This window comes from Pseudophryne corroboree, chromosome 2 (genome assembly GCF_028390025.1).
Source record: "Pseudophryne corroboree isolate aPseCor3 chromosome 2, aPseCor3.hap2, whole genome shotgun sequence".
NCBI lineage: Eukaryota > Metazoa > Chordata > Amphibia > Anura > Myobatrachidae > Pseudophryne > Pseudophryne corroboree.
Genome location: NC_086445.1, coordinates 482,021,667 through 482,043,523, shown reverse-complemented (window position 1 = coordinate 482,043,523; position 21,857 = coordinate 482,021,667). Strand labels below are relative to the sequence as shown.

Below are 21,857 nucleotides of genomic sequence, written 5' to 3'. Positions count from 1 at the left end.
GGGGAGGGTTTTTTGGAAGGGACATCCTGCGTGACACTGCAGTGCCACTCCTAGATGGGCCCGGTGTTTGTGTCGGCCACTAGGGTCGCTTATCTTTCTCACACAGTCAGCTACCTCATTGCGCCTCTTTTTTTCTTTGCGTCATGTGCTGTTTGGGGAGGGTTTTTTGGAAGGGACATCCTGCGTGACACTGCAGTGCCACTCCTAGATGGGCCCGGTGTTTGTGTCGGCCACTAGGGTCGCTAATCTTACTCACACAGCTACCTCATTGCGCCTCTTTTTTTCTTTGCGTCATGTGCTGTTTGGGGAGGGTTTTTTGGAAGGGACATCCTGCGTGACACTGCAGTGCCACTCCTAGATGGGCCCGGTGTTTGTGTCGGCCACTAGGGTCGCTTATCTTACTCACACAGCGACCTCGGTGCAAATTTTAGGACTAAAAATAATATTGTGAGGTGTGATGTGTTCAGAATAGGCTGAAAATGAGTGTAAATTATGTTTTTTGAGGTTAATAATACTTTGGGATCAAAATTACCCCCAAATTCTATGATTTAAGCTGTTTTTTAGGGTTTTTTGAAAAAAACACCCGAATCCAAAACACACCCGAATCCGACAAAAAAAATTCGGTGAGGTTTTGCCAAAACGCGGTCGAACCCAAAACACGGCCGCGGAACCGAACCCAAAACCAAAACACAAAACCCGAAAAATTTCCGGCGCTCATCTCTAGTTTTAATCCCTTTCGTAATGTTGCGCCTGTGTATATGTCACAACTTCTGCAATCATAATCCTTATATGGTATAAAAAAGAAGCACACTTGTAACTACAGATGTGTCCTCATACATCTTGCCTCAATACGCCATTTAGCGGGAGTTGACTGGCGTGAGTGATCTGACAGGTCCCGTGCAACTCCGTTAGTATCAGGTGTTTTTTTTTGTTGCTGAAAATGTAAATGTTAAAATGTGAATGTTAAAATTATATGCAGCATGCCCATATTCTCTGTGTGTCTGTCTCTGTACCTGCATATGAAATGCTACATTACAGTGTTTTCTAGGAAAACACTGTAATGTACCACTTTGTATGCAGATACAGCCACAGTCGCATACAGAATATAGGCATGCCGCATATCACTGTAGTCAGCATAAGCTTCGTGTGTTTCCTATTCATGTTGTTTTGCGAATAAGATGCATTTAGTTGCATGTAAAGACGCACAGCGCTACCTTAGCGTGACTAGAAGGGCTGTTTAACATGCAGGGAGGCTAGATGTAAGTGGACACATCTGTAGTTAAAATGCCCCAGCTCTTTCGGCATTGAACCAGAAGGGGAGAGGCAAAGGCTGTTGGTAGAAATAGTACATAGGGACCAACCTGCCAAGAATCCTCCAATTTCAAAGCTCCACCATTCAATGCATACCATAAGCATGCTGGGTATGGCCAGGCGTACAAAGGCGCCCCATTCCTGTAAACAATCTCTGGACCAACCTAAAATAGAAATACATTCAGAAAAAAAAGATACAAATATTTACTATGAATGCGGAAGTAAACATGTCTGACAATTTTTAAGTTCAGTAACAATGTACAAATACCTTTTTTTTTTAAATAAATTGCTTTCCATATGAAATCAGTACAAATCTACAAAACATTTCCCTTGCCATTCACTTTAAAATTTCAATGTTAAAAACCAGAGCTGACTGAACAAAAGAGCAGTTCAAAAGCAGATAGTAAGATTTTATGATAAATTATAATAATAACCTTATAATGTATGTATATGGCGTCACCATTTTAGCAGCACTGTACAACAAACGTACAGCATTAGAGCTCACAGTCTATCTCTCTAAAGAGGACAAGTGGAGAGGTTGCCCACAGTAAACAACCAGCTTCTAGCTATTATTTACTAAGTGCATTCTATAAATTCACAGCTAGAAGCTGGTTGGTGGATATGGACAACTTCTCCACCTCTCCTCTTTAGAAGGTTTTATACATCTCCCACTAATTCCCCAGTTATGTCAGAATCCAAATAACATGCAAGTATGTTTTGGATTGTGGAAGGGAACAGGAACAGCAGGAGGTAACCCATGGAACACACAACTTAAACTGTCGAAGTTGGAAAAATAACACATACAAACAACACACAGAGTGGCGTTACTCAGTAGTGGCGTGATTACGCAATTGACGTATTGAGACGCACCATGCGTCTTACCGCGCACTGTGCATACAATCGCACGGCATGCGTGTTGCCGCGCGGTGAGTGTATATACGGTAAAATGTGCAATCACTGAGAAATGCCATAAAGACACACACAATCATATTCTATATACCACGCATAATTTACACATAGTCACTATATGCCCAGAGCACGGTTTTAATATATAGCATTAGGCATAAACCAGTAAAACAGCATTATACATATTCCAGGGTTAAGACCAGATTGTCGCATCATGTTTAGTCTCATATTAATCAGTGTTTTACCATCAGTAATCTGGTCATTTCGGATAAACGGTTGCACCCTGCAACCGCACGTTATGAGTAATATTAGATATGTATGGAATAAAGGGGGTCATTCCGAGTTGATCGCTAGTGAAAAATGTTCGCAGCGCAGTGATTAAGTGAAAAAGCAGCACTTCTGCGCATGCGTATGCGGCGCAGTGCGCACGCACGACAAACTTTCACAACGGCCGATGTATTTTTACACAAGATCTAGCGACGCTTTTCAGTCGCAATGCCAGCCGTAGAGTGATTGACAGGAAAGGGGCGTTTCTGGGTGTCAACTGACCGTTTTCTGGGAGTGTTCGAAAAAACGCAGGCGTGCCAGGAAAAACGCAGGCGTGGCTGGCCGAATGCAGGGCGTGTTTGTGACGTCAAATCCGGAACTGAACAGTCTGAAGTGATCGCAAGTGCTGAGTAGGTCTGGAGCTACTCTGAAACTGCACATTTTTTTTTGTAGCCGCTCTGCGATCCTTTCGTTCGCACTTCTGCTAAGCTAAAATGCACTCCCAGAGGGCAGCGGCTTAGCGTGTGCGCGGCTGCTAAAAACTGCTAGCAAACGATCAACTCGGAATGACCCCCAATGTGCAGAGCAAGCTGTGAACACTGGTCAGTTCAATCCAGTTTCAAAGAGGGACCCTGAGGCAAACACATGTGCCTGCAACACAGTACAAAAGCCCTCACACTGACCTATGAGCCGTCGAGCTCTTGAGAGATCTGGCCCCCGGACTTTGCTTGATGTATTGTATGCCTTTGGACAAACTGTATAAAATAATGAACCAGCCAGCTGCTCTCTCACTCTCACACACACATTCTCTCTCTCTCTCTCTCACACACACACACACACACACACACACACACACACACACACACACACACACACACACACAGACACACACAGACACACACACACACACACCACACACACACACTCTTCTCAGAAGTCTCCTACCTGGTGACTGGCTGCCTGGAACCAGGGAATCTTGCATATGTATGTAACTGTAACTTCAACTGTAACTCCCTCATTGTGTATTATACCTGCGTTTGTCTGTAACTGTGTTTAATACTTGTACTTGCTAAATCTGAATGTGCGTTGGACCATAATTAACAATATATGATATCGTACTCTCTTTTAAGGTTTTTAGCATGCGTATAACCGCACTGGGGGTGCGTTACGCAAATAGACGCAGCTTGCGTCCGCAGCAAACTATTTTGTATTCTTTTAAAATGAAATGACTTTAACAATTGGGGACTCACCGAGTCACTACATTCTTGAAGATGAACAAACCACATGGACTTTGGTTTGCCAGCAAAGGGTGGACGCCACATATAAGGTAAAAACATTTTTGTTTTAAGTTTTCATCTGATGCTGACAAACCGCGTCTGTTTTTTTGTAATCTGTAAGGTGCTAGTGTGAATTCAGGGACAATAAAGAAAGCTATATCTTTGTCTTGACTGCATGTGCTTAATAAGTATATGTTTTATATGCTATTTTTCAATTGTGGGTTTATTACATTGTTGCCACGGATTTAAGTAAATCATATAGGGTCTGATTCAAGTTGGATTGTTTATTTGCTAATAATTTGAGAAAATGTTATAGTTGTACGAACGTTTAAAATCATATAGTGCAGGCACAGGCCTGAAATAGTAATTAAACTTGGCGGAGATTAATCTGCTAACAGCAAGTGTTTTTCACAATAAAGCACTCGGTGCCTGCAGGGAGCGCTATAGTACACTTTGGCAAGCGCTAAAGTGATCTTTGGTGAATATAAAAGTACGCAGTATGCTCACGGCATATTAAGAGAGCTTTTGCCGCTCAAGCCTCTGACGCACGATATAGGAAATAATTAAATTGAGTATGCAAGTAGTAATAGAGTTAAGTAAGCATATAAGAAACGCATTGTGTAAACTGTCGCGGGAAATCAGAACCCAGACGCGAAAATAAGTATATAAGTGCGAAGTGTATAGGGTGCAAGATGACTATCCAACCTGAAAGGGGCCATTACTAGTGTACATCTTCCTAGGGTATAGTAAGACCTCTAGGACATTACCGGTTTTAGGAAGTGATTCTTTTCTGTACAGAAAAAATATGATTTGAAATACCTACCGGTAAATCCTTTTCTCGTAGTCCTTAAGGGATATTGGGGACAGAATTAATATAATGGGGTATAGACGGGTCCAAAGGAGCCAGTGCACTTTAAATTTCTTCCACTGGGTGTGCTGGCTCCTCCCCTCTATGCCTCCTCCTACAGCTCAGTTATAGGTAAAACAGTGCCCAACAACAACAACAACAACAACAACAACAACAACAGGTGTGGTGAGATTTGAACACCAGCACACCAATACATAACTTATCCAGCAAAGTCTGGCAACATTAACAGCAACAGCTGAACAGGAACACGTAACAGAGAACCTGCAGAAAGTCACCCAATATCCTTTATGGACTACGAGAAAAGGATTTACCGGTAGGTATTTAAAATCCTATTTTCTCTAGCATCCATAAGGGATATTGGGGACAGAATTAGTATGATGGGGATGTCCCAAAGCTTCCAGAATGGGCGGGAACGTGCAGAGACAACTGCAGCACCGCCTGCCTAAACTGGGTATTAAACTTGTAGAACTTCACAAAGGTGTTCGTCCCCGACCAGGTAGCAGGGCCGAGACTACACGGGCAGCCACCCAGGAAGAACCCACCGATCTAGTAGAGTGGGCCTTCTGAGACTGTGGAACCGGCAAGGCTGCCGATGCATAGGCTTGTTGGATAGTATGCCTAATCCAACGAGCAACGGACTGCTTTGAAGCAGGGCAACCCTTTTTCTGTGCATCATACAGAAAGAAAAAGGAATCAGTCTTTCTGATCTGAGCCGTCCTCTTGACCTAGATTTTCAAGGCTTGCACTGCATCCAACGCCTCCGGAAGAGCAGAAGTTGCAGAACCGGACGGAATCACAATAGGTTGATTCAAGTGAAACGCGGAGACCCTCTTCGTCAGGAACTGCTGTCCGCTCTGGTTTCGTAAAGACAAAGTACGGACTTTTGCACGACAAGGCCCCCAATTCTGAGACACACCTAACAGAAGCCAAGGCCAGTAACATCACCATTTTCCACCTGAGGTTCTTATCTTCTACCGTCGTCAGAGGTTCACACCAGGAGGACTGTAGAAAGCGTAACACTACGTCCAGATCCCAAGGTGCCGTAGGCAGAACGAAAGGAGGTTGTATGTTAAACACCCCTTGCAAGAAGGTCTGAACTTCCGGCAAGAGAGCCAACATCTACTGAAAGAAAATGGAAAGAGCTGTAATCTGGACTTTAATGGATCCCAGACTCAAGCCTTTATCCACTCCAGCCTACAGGAAATGGAGGAACCTTCCCAAGTGGAATTCTGCAGAAGGATATGTGAATTCTTCGCACCAAGAGACATATTTCCGCCAGATATAATAGTGTTTTGACGTCACAGGTTTTCTGGCTTGCACAATAGTGGCAATGACCTTTTTGGAAAGCCCTTTGTGAGCTAGGATGTTCCGCTCAACTTCCATGCTGTCAAACGAAGCCGCCGTAAGTCCGGGTAGACGAACGGTCCTTGTTGAAGAAGATTCCATCTCAGTGGTAGAGGCCAAGGATCCTCTACGGACAAGTCCAGAAGAGCCGGGTACCACACCCTTCGGAACCAATACGGAGCAATCAAGATTGCATCCACTATTTGATGTCTAATCCACTTGAGCACCCTTGGGATCAAAGGAATCGGAAGAAACAGGTAGACCAGTTGGTAAGGCTAAGGCGAAGTCAGCGCATCCACTGCGCTCGTCTGAGGGTCCCTGGTTCGTGAGCAATAGCAGCGAAGCTTCTTGTTGAAACGAGAGGCCATCGAGTCAATCCGTGGGCAACCCCACCTGTCGATGATCAGTTGGAACACCTGAGGGTGTAGTCCCCACTCCCCCGAGTGGAGGTCGTGGCAACTTAGGAAGTCCACCTCCCAGTTGTCCACTCCAGGAATGAAGATTGCGGACAGCGCTCTTGCATTTATTTCTGCCCAGAGGAGTATTCTTCTCGCATGCAGGCCCTGCTTTTTGTCCCTCCTTGTTGATTTATGTACGCCACCAGTCGGAGTTGTCCGACTGCACCTGGATTGCCCGATCCCGTAGTAAAGGAGATGTCTGAATCAGAGCATTGTGGACAGCCTGAAGTTCCAGAATGTTGATTGGAAGTAGGGCCTCTTGGGCAGACCACCTGCCCTGGAACTGTGCCCCTTGGGTGACAGCTCGCCATCCTCTTAGACTCGCATCCATCGTGAGGAGGATCCAATCCTGAATTCCAAAGCACTGTCCTTCCAGCAGGTTGGAAGACTGTAGCCACCACAGGAGAGAAATTCTGACCTGGGGTGACAACTGAATCATCCGGTGCATCTGAAGATGGGAACCGGACCACTTGTTCAGGATGTCCAATTGGAATGGTCTGGCATGAAACCTTCCGAATTGTATCCCCTCGTACAAGGTCACCATCTTTCCCAAAAATCGTATGCAAAGATGAATGGAGACTCGAGCCGGTCCGAGAACCAAGCAAACCATTTCTTGAAATGTTCTTGCTTTTTCCTCTGGGAGAAACACTTTCTGTGCTACAGTATCCAGTAGTATCCCCAGAAACAGGAGCTGCTGAGTCGATTCCAGGTGGGACTTCTGTAGATTGAGGATCCACCCGTGGTGAGACAGAAGTTGGTTAGTGCAATCGATATGGAGTAAGAGAAGCTCCCTGGAGTTCGCTTTTATCAGCGGATCATCCAGGTATGGAATCACATTGACTTCCTGGACCCTGAGTTGAAACATCATTGCCGCCATCACCTTCGTGAACACCCTCGGAGCTGTAGACAGGTCGAACGGTAACGCCTGAACTGGTAGTGATCGTTCAGTAGGGCAGACTTCAGATAGGCATGATGAGTCCAAATTGGGATATGGCGGTAAGCATCCTTGATATCCAGGGACACTAGAAATTCCTGTTGTTCCAGGCCTGCGATCACCACTCTAAAAGATTCCATCTTGAATTTGAAAACCTTCAGGTGAGGATTCAAGTACTTCAGGTTCAGAATGGGTCTCACAGACCTGTCTGGTTTTGGTACTACGAACAGACTGGAGTAGTAACCCTGTCCTTGTTGTAGCAGGGGCACCGGAACAATGACCTGGGAATGGAGCAATTTGTCTATGGCCAGTAGCAGCGTACCACACGTACTTTCAAAAACTGGTAAGCCTGATTTAAAAAAATCATTGGGGAGGAGTACCGTCGAACTCCAGTTTGTAACCCTGAGAGATAAGGTCCCTTACTCAAGCATCTTGGCAGGAACTGTCCCAGATGTGGCTGAAGTGATGTAACCGGGCTCCCACCCCGAGGTCCCCTCGGGGTGGGTGGGCACCGTCATGCTGAAGTCTTTGCGGAAGCCGAACTAAAGTCTGGTCCTGAGATCCGGTGACGGATGGATTCTTAGATTTTCCCCTGGAGCCTCTAACCGCGTTGGAGGCACCTCTGGCCCTAGATCGAAATCTGTGGGACCGAAAAGACTGAGCAGACGGTCCTGGGTATGAACATCTAGCAGGTGGAGCCCCTGAAAGAAGAAACGTAGATTTTCCAGCAGTAGCTTTGGAAATCCATGTGTCCAGTTCACCACCAAAGAGCCATTCACCTGTGAAGGGAAGAGATTCCACATTATATTTGGATTCAGCATCAGCAATCCACTGATGCAACCTTATGGCTCTGCTTGCAGACATAGTCATAGCCGTGGTTCTAGCATTAATATTGCTAATCTCTTTAATGGAGTCACATAGAACCCTTACCGAACCCTTTTTCTGAATATGATTTAGGAAGGTAACAGTATTAACCAAGGTTTTATCACCCGAGAGACCTTCTTTAATCTGATTAGCCCAGGAATGAATTGCATGTGCCATCCAGCAACCTGTAATGACCGATCTTTGAGCTACACCAGCAGCAGTGTAGATAGATTTCAGAGTTGTCTCAATTTTTCTATCTGCCGGGTCCTTTACCGTAAAGGAGCCTGGAGTAGGGAGTACCGCCTTTTCAGAAAGGTGAGAGACTGACACGTCTACTGCAGGAGACTCTTCCCAGAATTTTCTGCCGTCAGGGGCAAAAGGGAATGTATGCAAAAAACGTGTCGACACTTGATATTTTTTATCTGGATTCTTCCAGGCTGTTTTAAATGAGTCATCCAATTCCTTGGAATCAGGAAATGTGACTGCCATTTTGTCTTGTGGGAGGAAAAACTTACTGCTGAGTAGTAGCATCCTCCAGGGGGAGCTTTAACACATCCCTAATAGCCAATATGAGGGGTTCAATAACTTGGATGGGGGTGGTATCCCCACTTACAGGGTCCACATCATCCCCATCATCCTGTATATCAATCATCAGAATCTAATAGTAGTGCAGGTAAAGCACGTTTATGTGCCCCCTTATTAGACAGGGGGGTGGGGGGGGGTGTTTGGCAGTTAGACTAGCCACTGCTTGTTGCAGTTCCTGAGTCTTATTGGCATTTGCAGTGAGCCGAGATGACATATCAGACATCATAGTTTTGATAGCCCCCATCCAGGATGGCTCTGGACTCTCCCCCACATTGATATCAGCATGCTGAAATGGCTGACTACACTGCTCACATAATATTGAGCCATATGAACTAGGAGAGAATCTGGCATTACATACTGTACACTGCATGACTACTGTTTTACCATTGTGATCAGAAAAACAGGTATAATACACACACAACGCAGCCTGATAATATACATATATTACAAGCCTGCCCTTTTGCATGTGAGAGGAGACACAGGAGAGCGGACCCAGCGCTGCACAGCCCCAGTGAGGATGTCAGCTTTTTTTATTTTTTTTAATGTGTAAACAACAGTGAGACTGTTACTGATAAAATCCCTCAAGGGGATGTTATTGTGCACAAGAATAGCGGCTCCCCCCCCCTTCACATGGTACCAGGAATCCAGGAATCGCTGTGGAGGCTGCTGCAGCTGCTGCTATGCAGAGGAAGGCACCAAAATGCCGTTAAGCCTGCTCTCATGTAGCTCCGCCCCCCACCATGGCAATGGAGCTACTTCTGTATAATTATACTGGCATGTCTCCCAATGTGTAAAAACCTCACATAAATGCTTGGTTTACCTTATATTAGCTAGTCTCACGCAGGGGCCATAGCGGGTCCCCCAGAAGGCCCCCAAGAAGGGAACACCTGCCACACCTGTGCTGTCAGCCGCACAGTAAACCTGGGGACCCCCTGTTGGAACTCACCACCAACAATCACCTTCAGGCAGCGTTAGGTGTGTGCGGCATGCTGCGGCAGCCAAGGCGCCATGACCCGCTGAACAAACAGCCCCTCAGGACGGTGGTCCTGCAGCGGGGAAGCGGCTCTGCACTTCAAGAGGCCGGTGACCATCCCACCCCTAACTCCCATGGTGCAGGTATGCTGTTGCCCAAACAGCATACCGAAATGCGTCAAATATACATTGTGAATCATTTGCATTGCTTATTAAACGCAAACGTGATTTGTGTAAAGAAAACAGGTCAAAAGAACCAGACCAGTCGTACAAATGGCTCCACTGGTGTGAGATTTTGGGCGGGATGTACTAAAGCAAAAATGTAGTAAAACCCCCGAAAACGGGGGTTTTACCGCATTTTCAAATTTGCTAACACCCTACCGCCGCGTTTTCGCCGTACAGAGTATAGCCATCTCTGGATGGCGATACCCTATAGAAGCCTATGGGCTTCTTATCGCCGACCGCCGCAACCCGCCGACACCGCCGCAGATGCCTCCCCCCCGGCTTACCTTCCTCCAGGCCCTGGACCCGGAAGGTAGTCTCCTCCTCCCCCTAGCAACGCAGCCGGACGTCCTTCCGGCTGCAGGGGGGAGGAGGCGGCGCCGGGGCAGCCTGCTGCTGCTTCCCTACGTCTAGCCAGTGTGGGGACCCCTGGGAGATGAGGGAGACCCCCTAACAGGTATCGCGGGGGCCTCCATCACTGCATCGCGATATTGATCGCATATGTTAGTACATATGCAATCAACATCGCTGCGGTAACCGGCGAGGGGCAGCGATGTTTCTTAATACATCCCACCCACTGTGAGCTAATCTGTTGACATAACTTCTTCAAAGTTATAGCTATTACTAAGGGGGAGATAAGGAGTGAAAGAAAAAGGTCAAAAGAATCAGACCAGTCATGCAAACGGCTCCGCTGGTGTGAGACACTGTAACGCACAATCTATCTCCAGCGTCCTAGTAACAAGTGGCCGACATAGGCGACTCCACTGGTTACTCTAACTTCTTACTTGTTTGTTAGTTGTTACTCAGTTGGAGGGGGTGATTGAGGGCAGCTCAGGAATCCCTCACTAGCATCTCTCGGGGAAACCTTTAAGGATTGCAGAAAGCCGCAATGGGAGCTAAAGGTTCACGTGGAATGGCCGTTGTTGCAACTCAGGTTCAGGTTGTGGGAAATACTGTATGGGGCCAAAAGGGTCAGCAATATCTGTAATGATGCAGAAATATGGTACGTAGACACTGGCTTTCGTGGATGATTGGGTGCGAATGACTGAGGGGAGTAAAACATAATTTCCTATTATTGGTAGTTTTTACCCAGAGGTATTACATACCGTAAGAAATAGAATATGTCTTATAAAATCCCATAAATTAAGGATAAGACGTAATGACTGTTTAAACCTATGGCAACAAGAAGGGGAAGCACAGAAAGAAATGGCATTGCGCAGCAAATGCTGGTATAATTGAGAGAGTTACAGCCAATATAAAAAAGAAAAATAAATAATAATAAAAAATACATATATATGTAATTATGCAACCATGAACTGCCTTGTAAGACTGAGTAATATTTACAAGTAACATTTTCTTTTCCCTTCCTTACTTCAAGACAGAAGACACAATCCTGCTTAATATTGGAATACAGTAAAGGATAATTTTTTTCCCTTCCATTTTCCCTGAAAGACATAAAAAATGGGATTTTAATTACCTACCAGTAAATCCTTTTCTCGTAGTCCGTAGAGGATACTGGGGTTCCATTTAGTACCATGGGGTATAGACGGGTCCACTAGGAGCCATGGGCACTTTAAGAATTTGATAGTGTAGGATGGCTCCTCTCTCTATGCCCCTCCTACCAGACTCAGTCTAGGAAACTGTGCCCGCGGAGACGGACATACTTTGAGAGAAGGATAGATAAAGATAGTGGTGAGATTCCGAACCAGCACACACAAACAAGAGGAAAGCTATGCTAACCCAACTTTAAACAGGCACAGCAACAGTTGAACCAACAATACTTAACCAAGTAACAGTGTAGGAAGAATGAAGCACCGGGCGGGCGCCCAGTATCCTCTATGGACTATGAGAAAATAATTTACCGGTAGGTAATTAAAATCCTCTTTTCTCTTACGTCCTAGAGGATACTGGAGTTCCATTTAGTACTATGGGGATGTACCAAAACTCCCAAACCGGGTGGGAGAGTGCTGAGGTTCCTGCAGAACTGATTGACCAAACTGAAGGTCCTCAGAGGTCAAAGTATCGAACTTGCAGAACTTAGCAAACGTGTTCGAACCAGATCAAGTAGCCGCTCGGCAGAGCTGTAAAGCCGAGACACACCGGGCAGCCACCCAGGAAGAACCCACTGACCTAGTAGACTGGGCCTGTACAGATTTTGGAACCGGCAAATCTGCCATGGAATAAGCATGCTGGATAGTGAGCCTGATCCAGCGTGCAATTGTCTGCTTTGAAGCAGGACACCCAATTTTATTGGGATTCATATAGAACGAACAGCGAGTCGGATTTACTGTGACGAGCTGTCCTCTTTACGTATACCTTCAAAGCCCTCACAACATCCAAAGACTTTGAAGTAGCAGAAGTGTCGGTGATAGCGGGAACCACAATAGGTTGGTTGATGTGAAACGCTGACACCACTTTAGGAAGAAATTGCTGATGAGTTCTGAGTTCAGCTCTGTCCTCATGGAAAATTAAATAGGGGCTCTTGTGAGACAAAGCCTCCAGCTCCAACACACGTCTTGCTGAGGCCAAGGCCAACAGTGTGACGGTCATCCACATCACATATTTTACGTCCACCTCCGGTAATGGTTCAAACCAGTCCAATTGGAGCAACTGCAGCACCAAATTGGGATCCCAAGGTGCCGTGGGAGGCACAAAGGGAGGTTGGATGCGCAGAACACCTTTCAAAAACATCTGGACCTCAGGGAGAGAAGCCAATTGTTTCTGAAAGAAAATGGAGAAGGCCGAAATCTGGACTTTTATGGGGCCCAGACATAGGCCCACATCCACACCAGCCTGCAGAAAAAGCAGGAAACGTCCCAGGTGAAATTCCATCGCAGAATAAGTTCTGCTCTCACACCAAGAGCCGTATTTCTTTCAAACACGGTGGTAATTTAGACATTACCCCCTTCTTTGCTTGGATCATAGTCAGGATAACTTTGTTAGGAATCCCTTTTGAGAATTCTTTGGATCAGAGGAAGTGGAGGAAACACGTACACCATCTGATAGACCCATGGAGTCGTCAGAGTGTCTACCGCCACTGCCTGTGGGTCTCTCGACCTGGAACAATACCGTTTGAGCTTCTTGTTCAGACGAGAGGCCATCATGTCAATTTGTGGATATCCCCACCGACGTGTCAAGCACCTGAACACTTCCAGGTGAAGGCCCCACTCCCCCGGGGTGCAGGTCGTGTCTGCTGAGGAAGTCTGCTTCCCAGTTGTCTACTCCCGGAATGAGGACCGCTGACAATGCCACAGCATTTTTTTCTGCCCATAGGGGAATTCTTGACACCTCTATCATTGCTGCTCTGAATTTTGTTCTGCCCTGTCGGTTTATGTACATCACTGCCGTTACATTGTCCGACTGAACTTGAATGGCCCGATCCTGAAGATGATAAGAGGCCTGCAGAAGGGCGTTGTATATGGCCCTGAGTTCCAGAAAGCTGATTGGAAGTACAACTTCCTGACTTGACCATCTTCCTTGAAACTGCTACCCCTGGGTGACTGCTACCCAACCCCGGAGGCTTGCTTCCGTAGTTAACAGGATCCAGTCCTGCATTCCGAACCTCCGACCCTCGGTGAGGTGTGAGGTCTGTAGCCACCACAGAAGGGAGATCCTGGCTTTTGGCAACAGACAAATCCTCTGGTGCATGTGAAGATGCGATCCGAAACATTTGTCCAACAGATCGAACTGGAAGGGTCTTGCGTGAAACCTTCCGTACTGAAGCGCCTCGTGAGAGGCCACCATTTTCCCCAGAAGGCGAATGCATAGATGCACCGATATCCGGGTTGGCTTCAGGACATCCTGAACCATCGACTGGATTACCAATGCCTTTTCCAATGGAAGGAACACTTTCTGCACTCCGTGTCCAGTATCATTCCCAGGAATGGGAGCCTCCGTGTTGGCTCTAGGTGAGATTTTCGGAAGGTTCAGAATACACCCGTGATCCTGGAGCAGTTTGGTTGAGAGGCCAATGCTGTCCAGCAAGCTCTTCCTGGATGGCGCCTTTATCAGAAGATCGCCCAGGTACGGAATTATGTTCACTCCCTGCTTGCAGAGTATAAACATCATCTCTGCCATCACTTTGTTGAACACCCTCGGTGCCGTGGAGAGACCAAATGGCAGTGCCTGGAACTGGTAGTGACAGTCCTGTAGTGCAAACCGTAGAAAAGCCCGCTGAAGCGGCCAGATCGGAATGTGAAGGAGGCAAACCTACATAGATGATATATAATAATTTATAAAAACGAGCATTTAAATAATTGAAAACTTTAATATAAGTTTTGTTGTTGTTAGTCACGTGACCCGCATCAGTTACCACCCTCTATATGAGTGGATGAATCTATCCCCGACCAGGATTGGTCTGTTGCGGTCACATGTACTTATTCAAAGTACTCCATTGGTTAAAGCTTAAAACAGGGAAATAGTCATCTGACCGGACCATTCATAAAAATCTTAAACCCGGTCATGTGATCGGACTCGTCACATCTCGTGACCTAGACCGACCTATTACATAGAAATATACTAATAAGCGGGTCCCCGTGCTTAGCGTCGTAACTAAGCAACCGGAGCCCAGACGGAAAGCGCCTATCTCTTTCTAATAGCGTCATAGATAGGTGGGTCTCCGTGCTTAGCGTCGTAACTAAGCAACCGGACCCGGACATGAGACGCCTTTTCTGGTAGCATCATAATGCACACGTGACTGTATTAGACGAATGAATGCAGGGGGTATAGTGATTTATACAGAATACGGTGATTTAAACCTTCAGTGTGCTTTTTCTTAATATAAAACGGAAGTATACTCGTTGCTACGCAACCCAGTGTTGTCACGAAATTAAGTATAAACACACCGATCACTGGCACCTTATAAGAAACCTCTTGCCATGGCTACCAAACTTAAAATAAAAAGCATGTTTTTTGGACATATGCAAACTATCTCTAAGTGAATTATTAATTGTCTGCCAGTATAGTAGTAGTTTGGAATACAGGTTCATGATGTTATAATACACCAATACTGTACATATCATTGAGAGAAGTCTAAATGCTGCTCCTAGGACATCTTTAGGTCAAGTATATACCATTATAGATGGTTATTGAAATCTAAAAAGATATATAGATTATCCTTATCTCAAAGGTTTTAGCATCTTTACTAGCTTCTCATATGATTCGAACAACATTGGTTATTCCAGAGGATGTTAGACTGAGCAGGGGGGAGGTAAACAGAGAAGTATGTAATATATATCAAATAATTGTATTTAATTCCATTGATTCGTTTAAGCCATAGAGATGTAATGTATTTAATTTAAATATCCAATAAATCTCTTGTTTACACAATTTATTGTAACGATCTCCCCCCCGCGTTGTGACTGAAATGTGTTCCAATGCTGTTACTCTAAGGGAACTAGGGTCACATCCATGCATATCATAAAAATGTCTGGAGACACTATGATTTTGAACTTTATTAACTATATTTCTCCTATGTTCCATTAGTCGTACCTTCAGTTTTCGTGTAGTTCTCCCCACGTATTTTGCATTACAACCACACTCCAATAGGTATATAACCCATTTGGAGTCGCAGTTCATAAAGCTTTTCAATAGGTAGATTGATCCATCTGTTGTTATATTAATATTCTGTATTCTATTTACAGCATGTGTGCATGTAGTGCATCTCAACTTCCCACATCTAAAGAAACCATTGGGAAGTGGAGGTAACCAAGAGTCCCTAGTTATGGGGGGATTGATAGAATTTTTATCTGATTTTATTTTTTCTTTCTCAATGCACTTGGTGCTAAGATAGTTTTTAGTGATCTAGTCTTTTTAAAGATCACACGAGGTGTAGTAGGGAGAACATTTCTCAAGATAGGGTCGCATAAAAGAATGTTATAATTCTGTTTAATGATCTTTCTAATCTCTCCTGAATGGCTGTTGAACTTGGAAACAAAGGAAATGTCACCTGTCTCAAAGTTCGACTTGGTGTTCACCTTTTTATTACTGAGTAGAAGTTTTCTCTCTTTGGTTAGAACCTCCTGGTAAGCCTGATTCAAAAGGTGTTCTGGATACCCACGAGCTTTGAAGGAGTCTATCATGGCTACTGCTTGTTCTGTAAACATTTCTCTATCTGAGCAATTCCTTATTAATCTAAGCAATTGCCCTTTAGGAATGTTCTCCTTCCAGGGGCCATAATGTGCACTCCTGAAATGTAAGTAGGCATTGCTGCCTAATTCCTTAGCATGATTAGACGTAAATATAAAGTTGTCCCTTGTTTCTAGGGTCAGATCCAAGTAATTAATTCGGTCTCTGTCAAAAGTGTAAGTGAACTGTAAATTAAAGGTGTTAGTGTTGAGAGTAGAAACAAAACGTTGTGCTAAGTTTATATAGCAACATTCCCCACGAATTGGGATTGAAAGTCATTAGAGATCAATTAATACGTGACGGTGATCTCATGGAGGGACACAGGGACTTCATTCTCAACTCTATGTCTTTTATTCTTAAGCACAACTATTTTATTTTTTCAGACATTTTTTATCTTCAAGTCATGGGGACGACCATGGGGACCAGTATTGCGCCCAGTTAACTAATCTGTAAATCAAGATCCCCATCCCAAGTAATAAAAAGTTTGTCAATGTAACGGCCATAGAGGACCAGATGTGCCGCTAAGTCATTACCCCATACCAGTTGTTCTTCTACTTGACCCATATACAGATTAGCATAACTGGGCGCAATACTTAATAAGGAATTGCTCAGATAGAGAAATGTTTACAGAACAAGCAGTAGCCATGATAGACTCCTTCAAAGCTCGTGGGTATCCAGAACACCTTTTGAATCAGGCTTACCAGGAGGTTCTAACCAAAGAGAGAAAACTTCTACTCAGTAATAAAAAGGTGAACACCAAGTCGAACTTTGAGACAGGTGACATTTCCTTTGTTTCCAAGTTCAACAGCCATTCAGGAGAGATTAGAAAGATCATTAAACAGAATTATAACATTCTTTTATGCGACCCTATCTTGAGAAATGTTCTCCCTACTACACCTCGTGTGATCTTTAAAAAGAATAGATCACTAAAAACTATCTTGGCACCAAGTGCATTGAGAAAAAATAAAATCAGATAAAAACCTCTATCAATCCCCCCATAACTAGGGACTCTTGGTTACCTCCACTTCCTAATGGTTTCTTTAGATGTGGGAAGTTGAGATGCACTACATGCACACATGCTGTAAATAGAATACAGAATATTAATATAACAACAGATGGATCAATCTACCTATTGAAAAGCTTTATGAACTGCGACTCCAAATGGGTTATATACCTATTGGAGTGTGGTTGTAATGCAAAATACGTGGGGAGAACTACACGAAAACTGAAGGTACGACTAATGGAACATAGGAGAAATATAGTTAATAAAGTTCAAAATCATAGTGTCTCCAGACATTTTTATGATATGCATGGATGTGACCCTAGTTCCCTTAGAGTAACAGCATTGGAACACATTTCAGTCACAACGCGGGGGGGGGAGATCGTTACAATAAATTGTGTAAACAAGAGATTTATTGGATATTTAAATTAAATACATTACATCTCTATGGCTTAAACGAATCAATGGAATTAAATACAATTATTTGATATATATTACATACTTCTCTGTTTACCTCCCCCCTGCTCAGTCTAACATCCTCTGGAATAACCAATGTTGTTCGTAATCATATGAGAAGCTAGTAAAGATGCTAAAACCTTTGAGATAAGGATAATCTATATATCTTTTTAGATTTCAATAACCATCTATAATGGTATATACTTGACCTAAAGATGTCCTAGGAGCAGCATTTAGACTTCTCTCAATGATATGTACAGTATTGGTGTATTATAACATCATGAACCTGTATTCCAAACTACTACTATACTGGCAGACAATTAATAATTCACTTAGAGATAGTTTGCATATGTCCAAAAAACATGCTTTTCATTTTAAGTTTGGTAGCCATGGCAAGAGGTTTCTTATAAGGTGCCAGTGATCGGTGTGTTTATACTTAATTTGGTGACAACACTGGGTTGCGTAGCAACGAGTATACTTCCGTTTTATATTAAGAAAAAGCACACTGAAGGTTTAAATCACCGTATTCTGTATAAATCACTATATCCCCTGCATTCATTCGTCTAATACAGTCACGTGTGCATTATGATGCTACCAGAAAAGGCGTCTCATGTCCGGGTCCGGTTGCTTAGTTACGACGCTAAGCACGGAGACCCACCTATCTATGACGCTATTAGAAAGAGATAGGCGCTTTCCATCTGGGCTCCGGTTGCTTAGTTACGACGCTAAGCACGGGGACCCGCTTATTAATATATTTCTGTGTAATAGGTCGGTCCAGGTCACGAGATGTGACGAGTCCGATCACATGACCGGGCTTAAGATTTTTATGAATGGTCCGGTCAGATGACTATTTCCCTGTTTTAAGCTCTAACCAATAGAGTACTTTGAATAAGTACATGTGACCGCAACAGACCAATCCTGGTCGGGGATAGATTCATCCACTCATATAGAGGGTGGTAACTGATGCGGGTCACATGACTAACACCAACAAAACTTATATTAAAGTTTTCAATGATTTAAATGTTTGTTTTTATAAAGTATTATATATCATCTATGTAGGTTTGCCTCCTCTATATAACTATTGTAATTCTTATTTATTATTCGAAAAAATAGGATTTTAATACCTACCAGTAAATCCGTTTCTCTTAGTCCGTAGAGGATGCTGGGGTCATCATAGAACCATGGGGTATAGATGGGATCCGCAGGAGACATGGACACTTTAAGACTTTGAAAGGGTGTGAACTGGCTCCTCCCTCTATGCCCCTCCTCCAGACTCCAGTTAAAGGAACTGTGCCCAGGGAGACGGACATTTCGAGGAAAGGATTTATTGTTAAACTAAGGTGAGATTCATACCAGCTCACACCTCAAGCATGCCACAGAACGTAGCATTCAACAGAACACAAGCCAACGGCATGAATAATTGCAGCAACATGCTGACAATAACATAACACAACATGTGTGTAACCACAACTAATCGGGCGCCCAGCATCCTCTACGGACTAAGAGAAAAGGATTTACCAGTAGGTATTAAAATCCTATTTTCTCATACGTCCTAGAGGATGCTGGGGTCATCATAGAACCATGGGGTTATACCAAAGCTCTAGAACGGGTGGGAGAGTGCGGATGACTCTGCAGCACCGATTGACCAAACTTAAGGTCTTCATCGGCCAAGGTGTCAAACTTGTAGAACTTTGCAAATGTGTTTGACCCCGACCAAGTAGCTGCTCACCAAAGTTGCAATGCCAAGACCCCCCGGGCAGCCGCCCAGGATGAGCCCACCTTTCTAGTAGAATGGGCCTTCACCGATTCCGGTAACGGCAATCCAGTCGTGGAATGAGCGTGCTGAATCGTGTTACAGATCCAGCGTGCAATGGTCTGCTTGGAAGCAGGACACCCAACCCTGTTGGGAGCATACAGGGCAAACAGAGCCTCTGTTTTCCTAATCCGAGCCGTTCTGGCGACATAAATCTTCAAAGCTCTGACCACATCGAGAGACTTTGACTCAGCGAAGGCGTCAGTAGCCACAGGCACCACAATAGGTTGGTAGAAATTGTTGACGTGTCCTCAATTCAGCTCTATCTTCATGGAAGAGCAAATAAGGGCTCTTGTGAGACAAGGCCACTAACTCAGACACCCGCCTTGCAGATGCCAAGGCCAACAGGATGACCACTTTCCAAGTGAGGAATTTCAACTCCACCATCCGTAAAGGTTCAAACCAATGTGATTGAAGGAACTGCAACACCACATTAAGATTCCATGGTGCCACTGGAGGCACAAACGGAGGTTGGATGTGCAACACGCCTTTCACGAAAGTCTGAACTTCTGGAAGGGAGGCCAATTGTTTCTGAAAGAAAACCGATAAGGCCGAAATCTGTACCTTAATTGAGCCCAATTTTAGGCCCGCATCCACACCTGCTTGTAGAAAATGGAGAAAACGTCCTGTTTGGACGTTAACCCTTTTCTGGCCTGAATAAGTGTGGGAATGACTTCACTGGGAATACCCTTACGGGCTAGGATTTTGCGCTCAACCGCCATGCCGTTAAACGTAGCCGCGGTAAGTCCTGATACACGCACGGCCCCTGTTATAACAGGTCCTCGCGCAGAGGAAGAGGCCAGGGATCTCCTATGAGTAATTCCTGAAGATCTGGATACCAAGCCCTCCTTGGCCAGTCTGGGACAATGAGGATCGCCCAGATTTTTGTTCTTCTTATGATCTTTAGAACCTTTGGAATGGGAGGAAGTGGAGGGAATACATACACCGACTGAAACACCCACGGTGTCACCAGTGCATCCACTGCAATTGCTTGAGGGTCCCTTGACCTGGAACAATATCTCTGAAGCTTCTTGTTGAGACGAGATGCCATCATGTCTACTTGAGGAACTCCCAAACGACTTGTCACCTCTGCGAAGACTTCTTGGTGGAGGCCCCACTCTCCTGGATGGAGATCATGTCTGCTGAGGAAGTCTGCTTCCCAGTTGTCCACTCCTGGAATGAAGATCGCTGACAGAGCACTTGTATGCTTTTCAGCCCAGCGGAAAATCCTTGTGGCTTCTGCCATTGCCGTTCTGCTTTTTGTTCCGCCCTGACGGTTTATGTATGCTACTGCTGTTACATTGTCCGGCTGGATCAGTACAGGCAGATCTCGAAGAAGATGTTCCGCTTGCAGAAGGCCGTTGTAAATGGCCCTTAACTCCAGAACATTAATGTGGAGACAAGTTTCCTGACTTGACCATCTTCCTTGGAAGTTTTCTCCCATTGTGACTGCCCCCAGCCTCGGAGGCTTGCATCCGTGGTCAGCAGGATCCAGTCCTGTATCCCGAACCTGCGCCTCTCTAGGAGGTAAGAGCTGTGCAAACACCACCGGAGTGATACCCTGGTTTTGGGAATATTGGGAAATAGTGTTGCGCTCAGTCCTGACTGGTGTGCTAATATCTTAATTGTTTACTGTAACTAATCAATTGATCTTAAACGAAAACCCCTTGAAATGATGTAAATTAATTGATATGGTGGATACCTCTTATAACAATAAATGAATCAAAACAAGCAGTGTGTGGGTCTCTGTTAATCAAAACAATGATTATGACAACTGACGATGTATAAAGTAAACTTAGGTACTGCCTGTACCACTATATTAATTATGGTTAAGATTACTGAAAATGATACCAAATGGTATAGAATGGGTTGTTGAATAAACAACAATAATGTCTCTCTTGGTTAATGGTAACTCAATGTGGGTTGCGGCGTCCCGCACCTCTGTTGTTTTAAAAGTATTTTTTTTATAGTGCACTGGGCCTAATTCTGAGTTGATCGCAGCAGCAAATTTGTTAGCAGTTGGTCAAAACCATGTGCACTGCAGGGGAGCCAGATATAACATGTGCAGAAAGAGTTAGATTTGGGTGGGTTATTTTGTTTCTGTGCAGGGTAAATACTGGCTGCTTTATTTTTACACTGCAATTTAGATTGCAGATTGAACACACCACACCCAAATCTAACTCTCTCTGCACATGTTATATCTGCCCCCCCCCCCCGCAGTGCACATGGTTTTGCCCAACTGCTAACAAAATTCCTGCTGCGATCAACTTGGAATTACCCCCCACTGTTCAGTCTGTGAAGTTTCACTCAAATAAGCACTTGTATATCTGAGAGTGACCAAATGTGCGTCCTTCTCTACCTTCACGGTGTGGAGCGTTTAGCTGGTTAATATAAGGATAGGATAAGGGGGGCTCCGGACCGGTCTTCATCTCCGGCTTCAGCTACTCGTGGTGC

General features: G+C 44.7%; 1 protein-coding gene across 7 annotated transcripts in view; it reads right to left on the bottom strand.

The window, feature by feature from the left end:
• The window catches only part of LOC135029617 (multidrug and toxin extrusion protein 2-like), a 486,356-nt gene that overhangs the window by 142,179 nt on the left and 322,320 nt on the right, over nucleotides 1-21,857 (bottom strand). For all 7 annotated transcript variants that reach the window (XR_010225784.1, XM_063953866.1, XM_063953871.1 and 4 more), the window contains one exon: nucleotides 1,362-1,475. Coding sequence is in view for 6 of the 7 variants with exons in the window: in XM_063953866.1 (XP_063809936.1) it covers nucleotides 1,362-1,475 (114 nt within the window). In the remaining variant the exon portion in view is untranslated. The remainder of the gene's footprint in view (nucleotides 1-1,361; nucleotides 1,476-21,857) is intronic.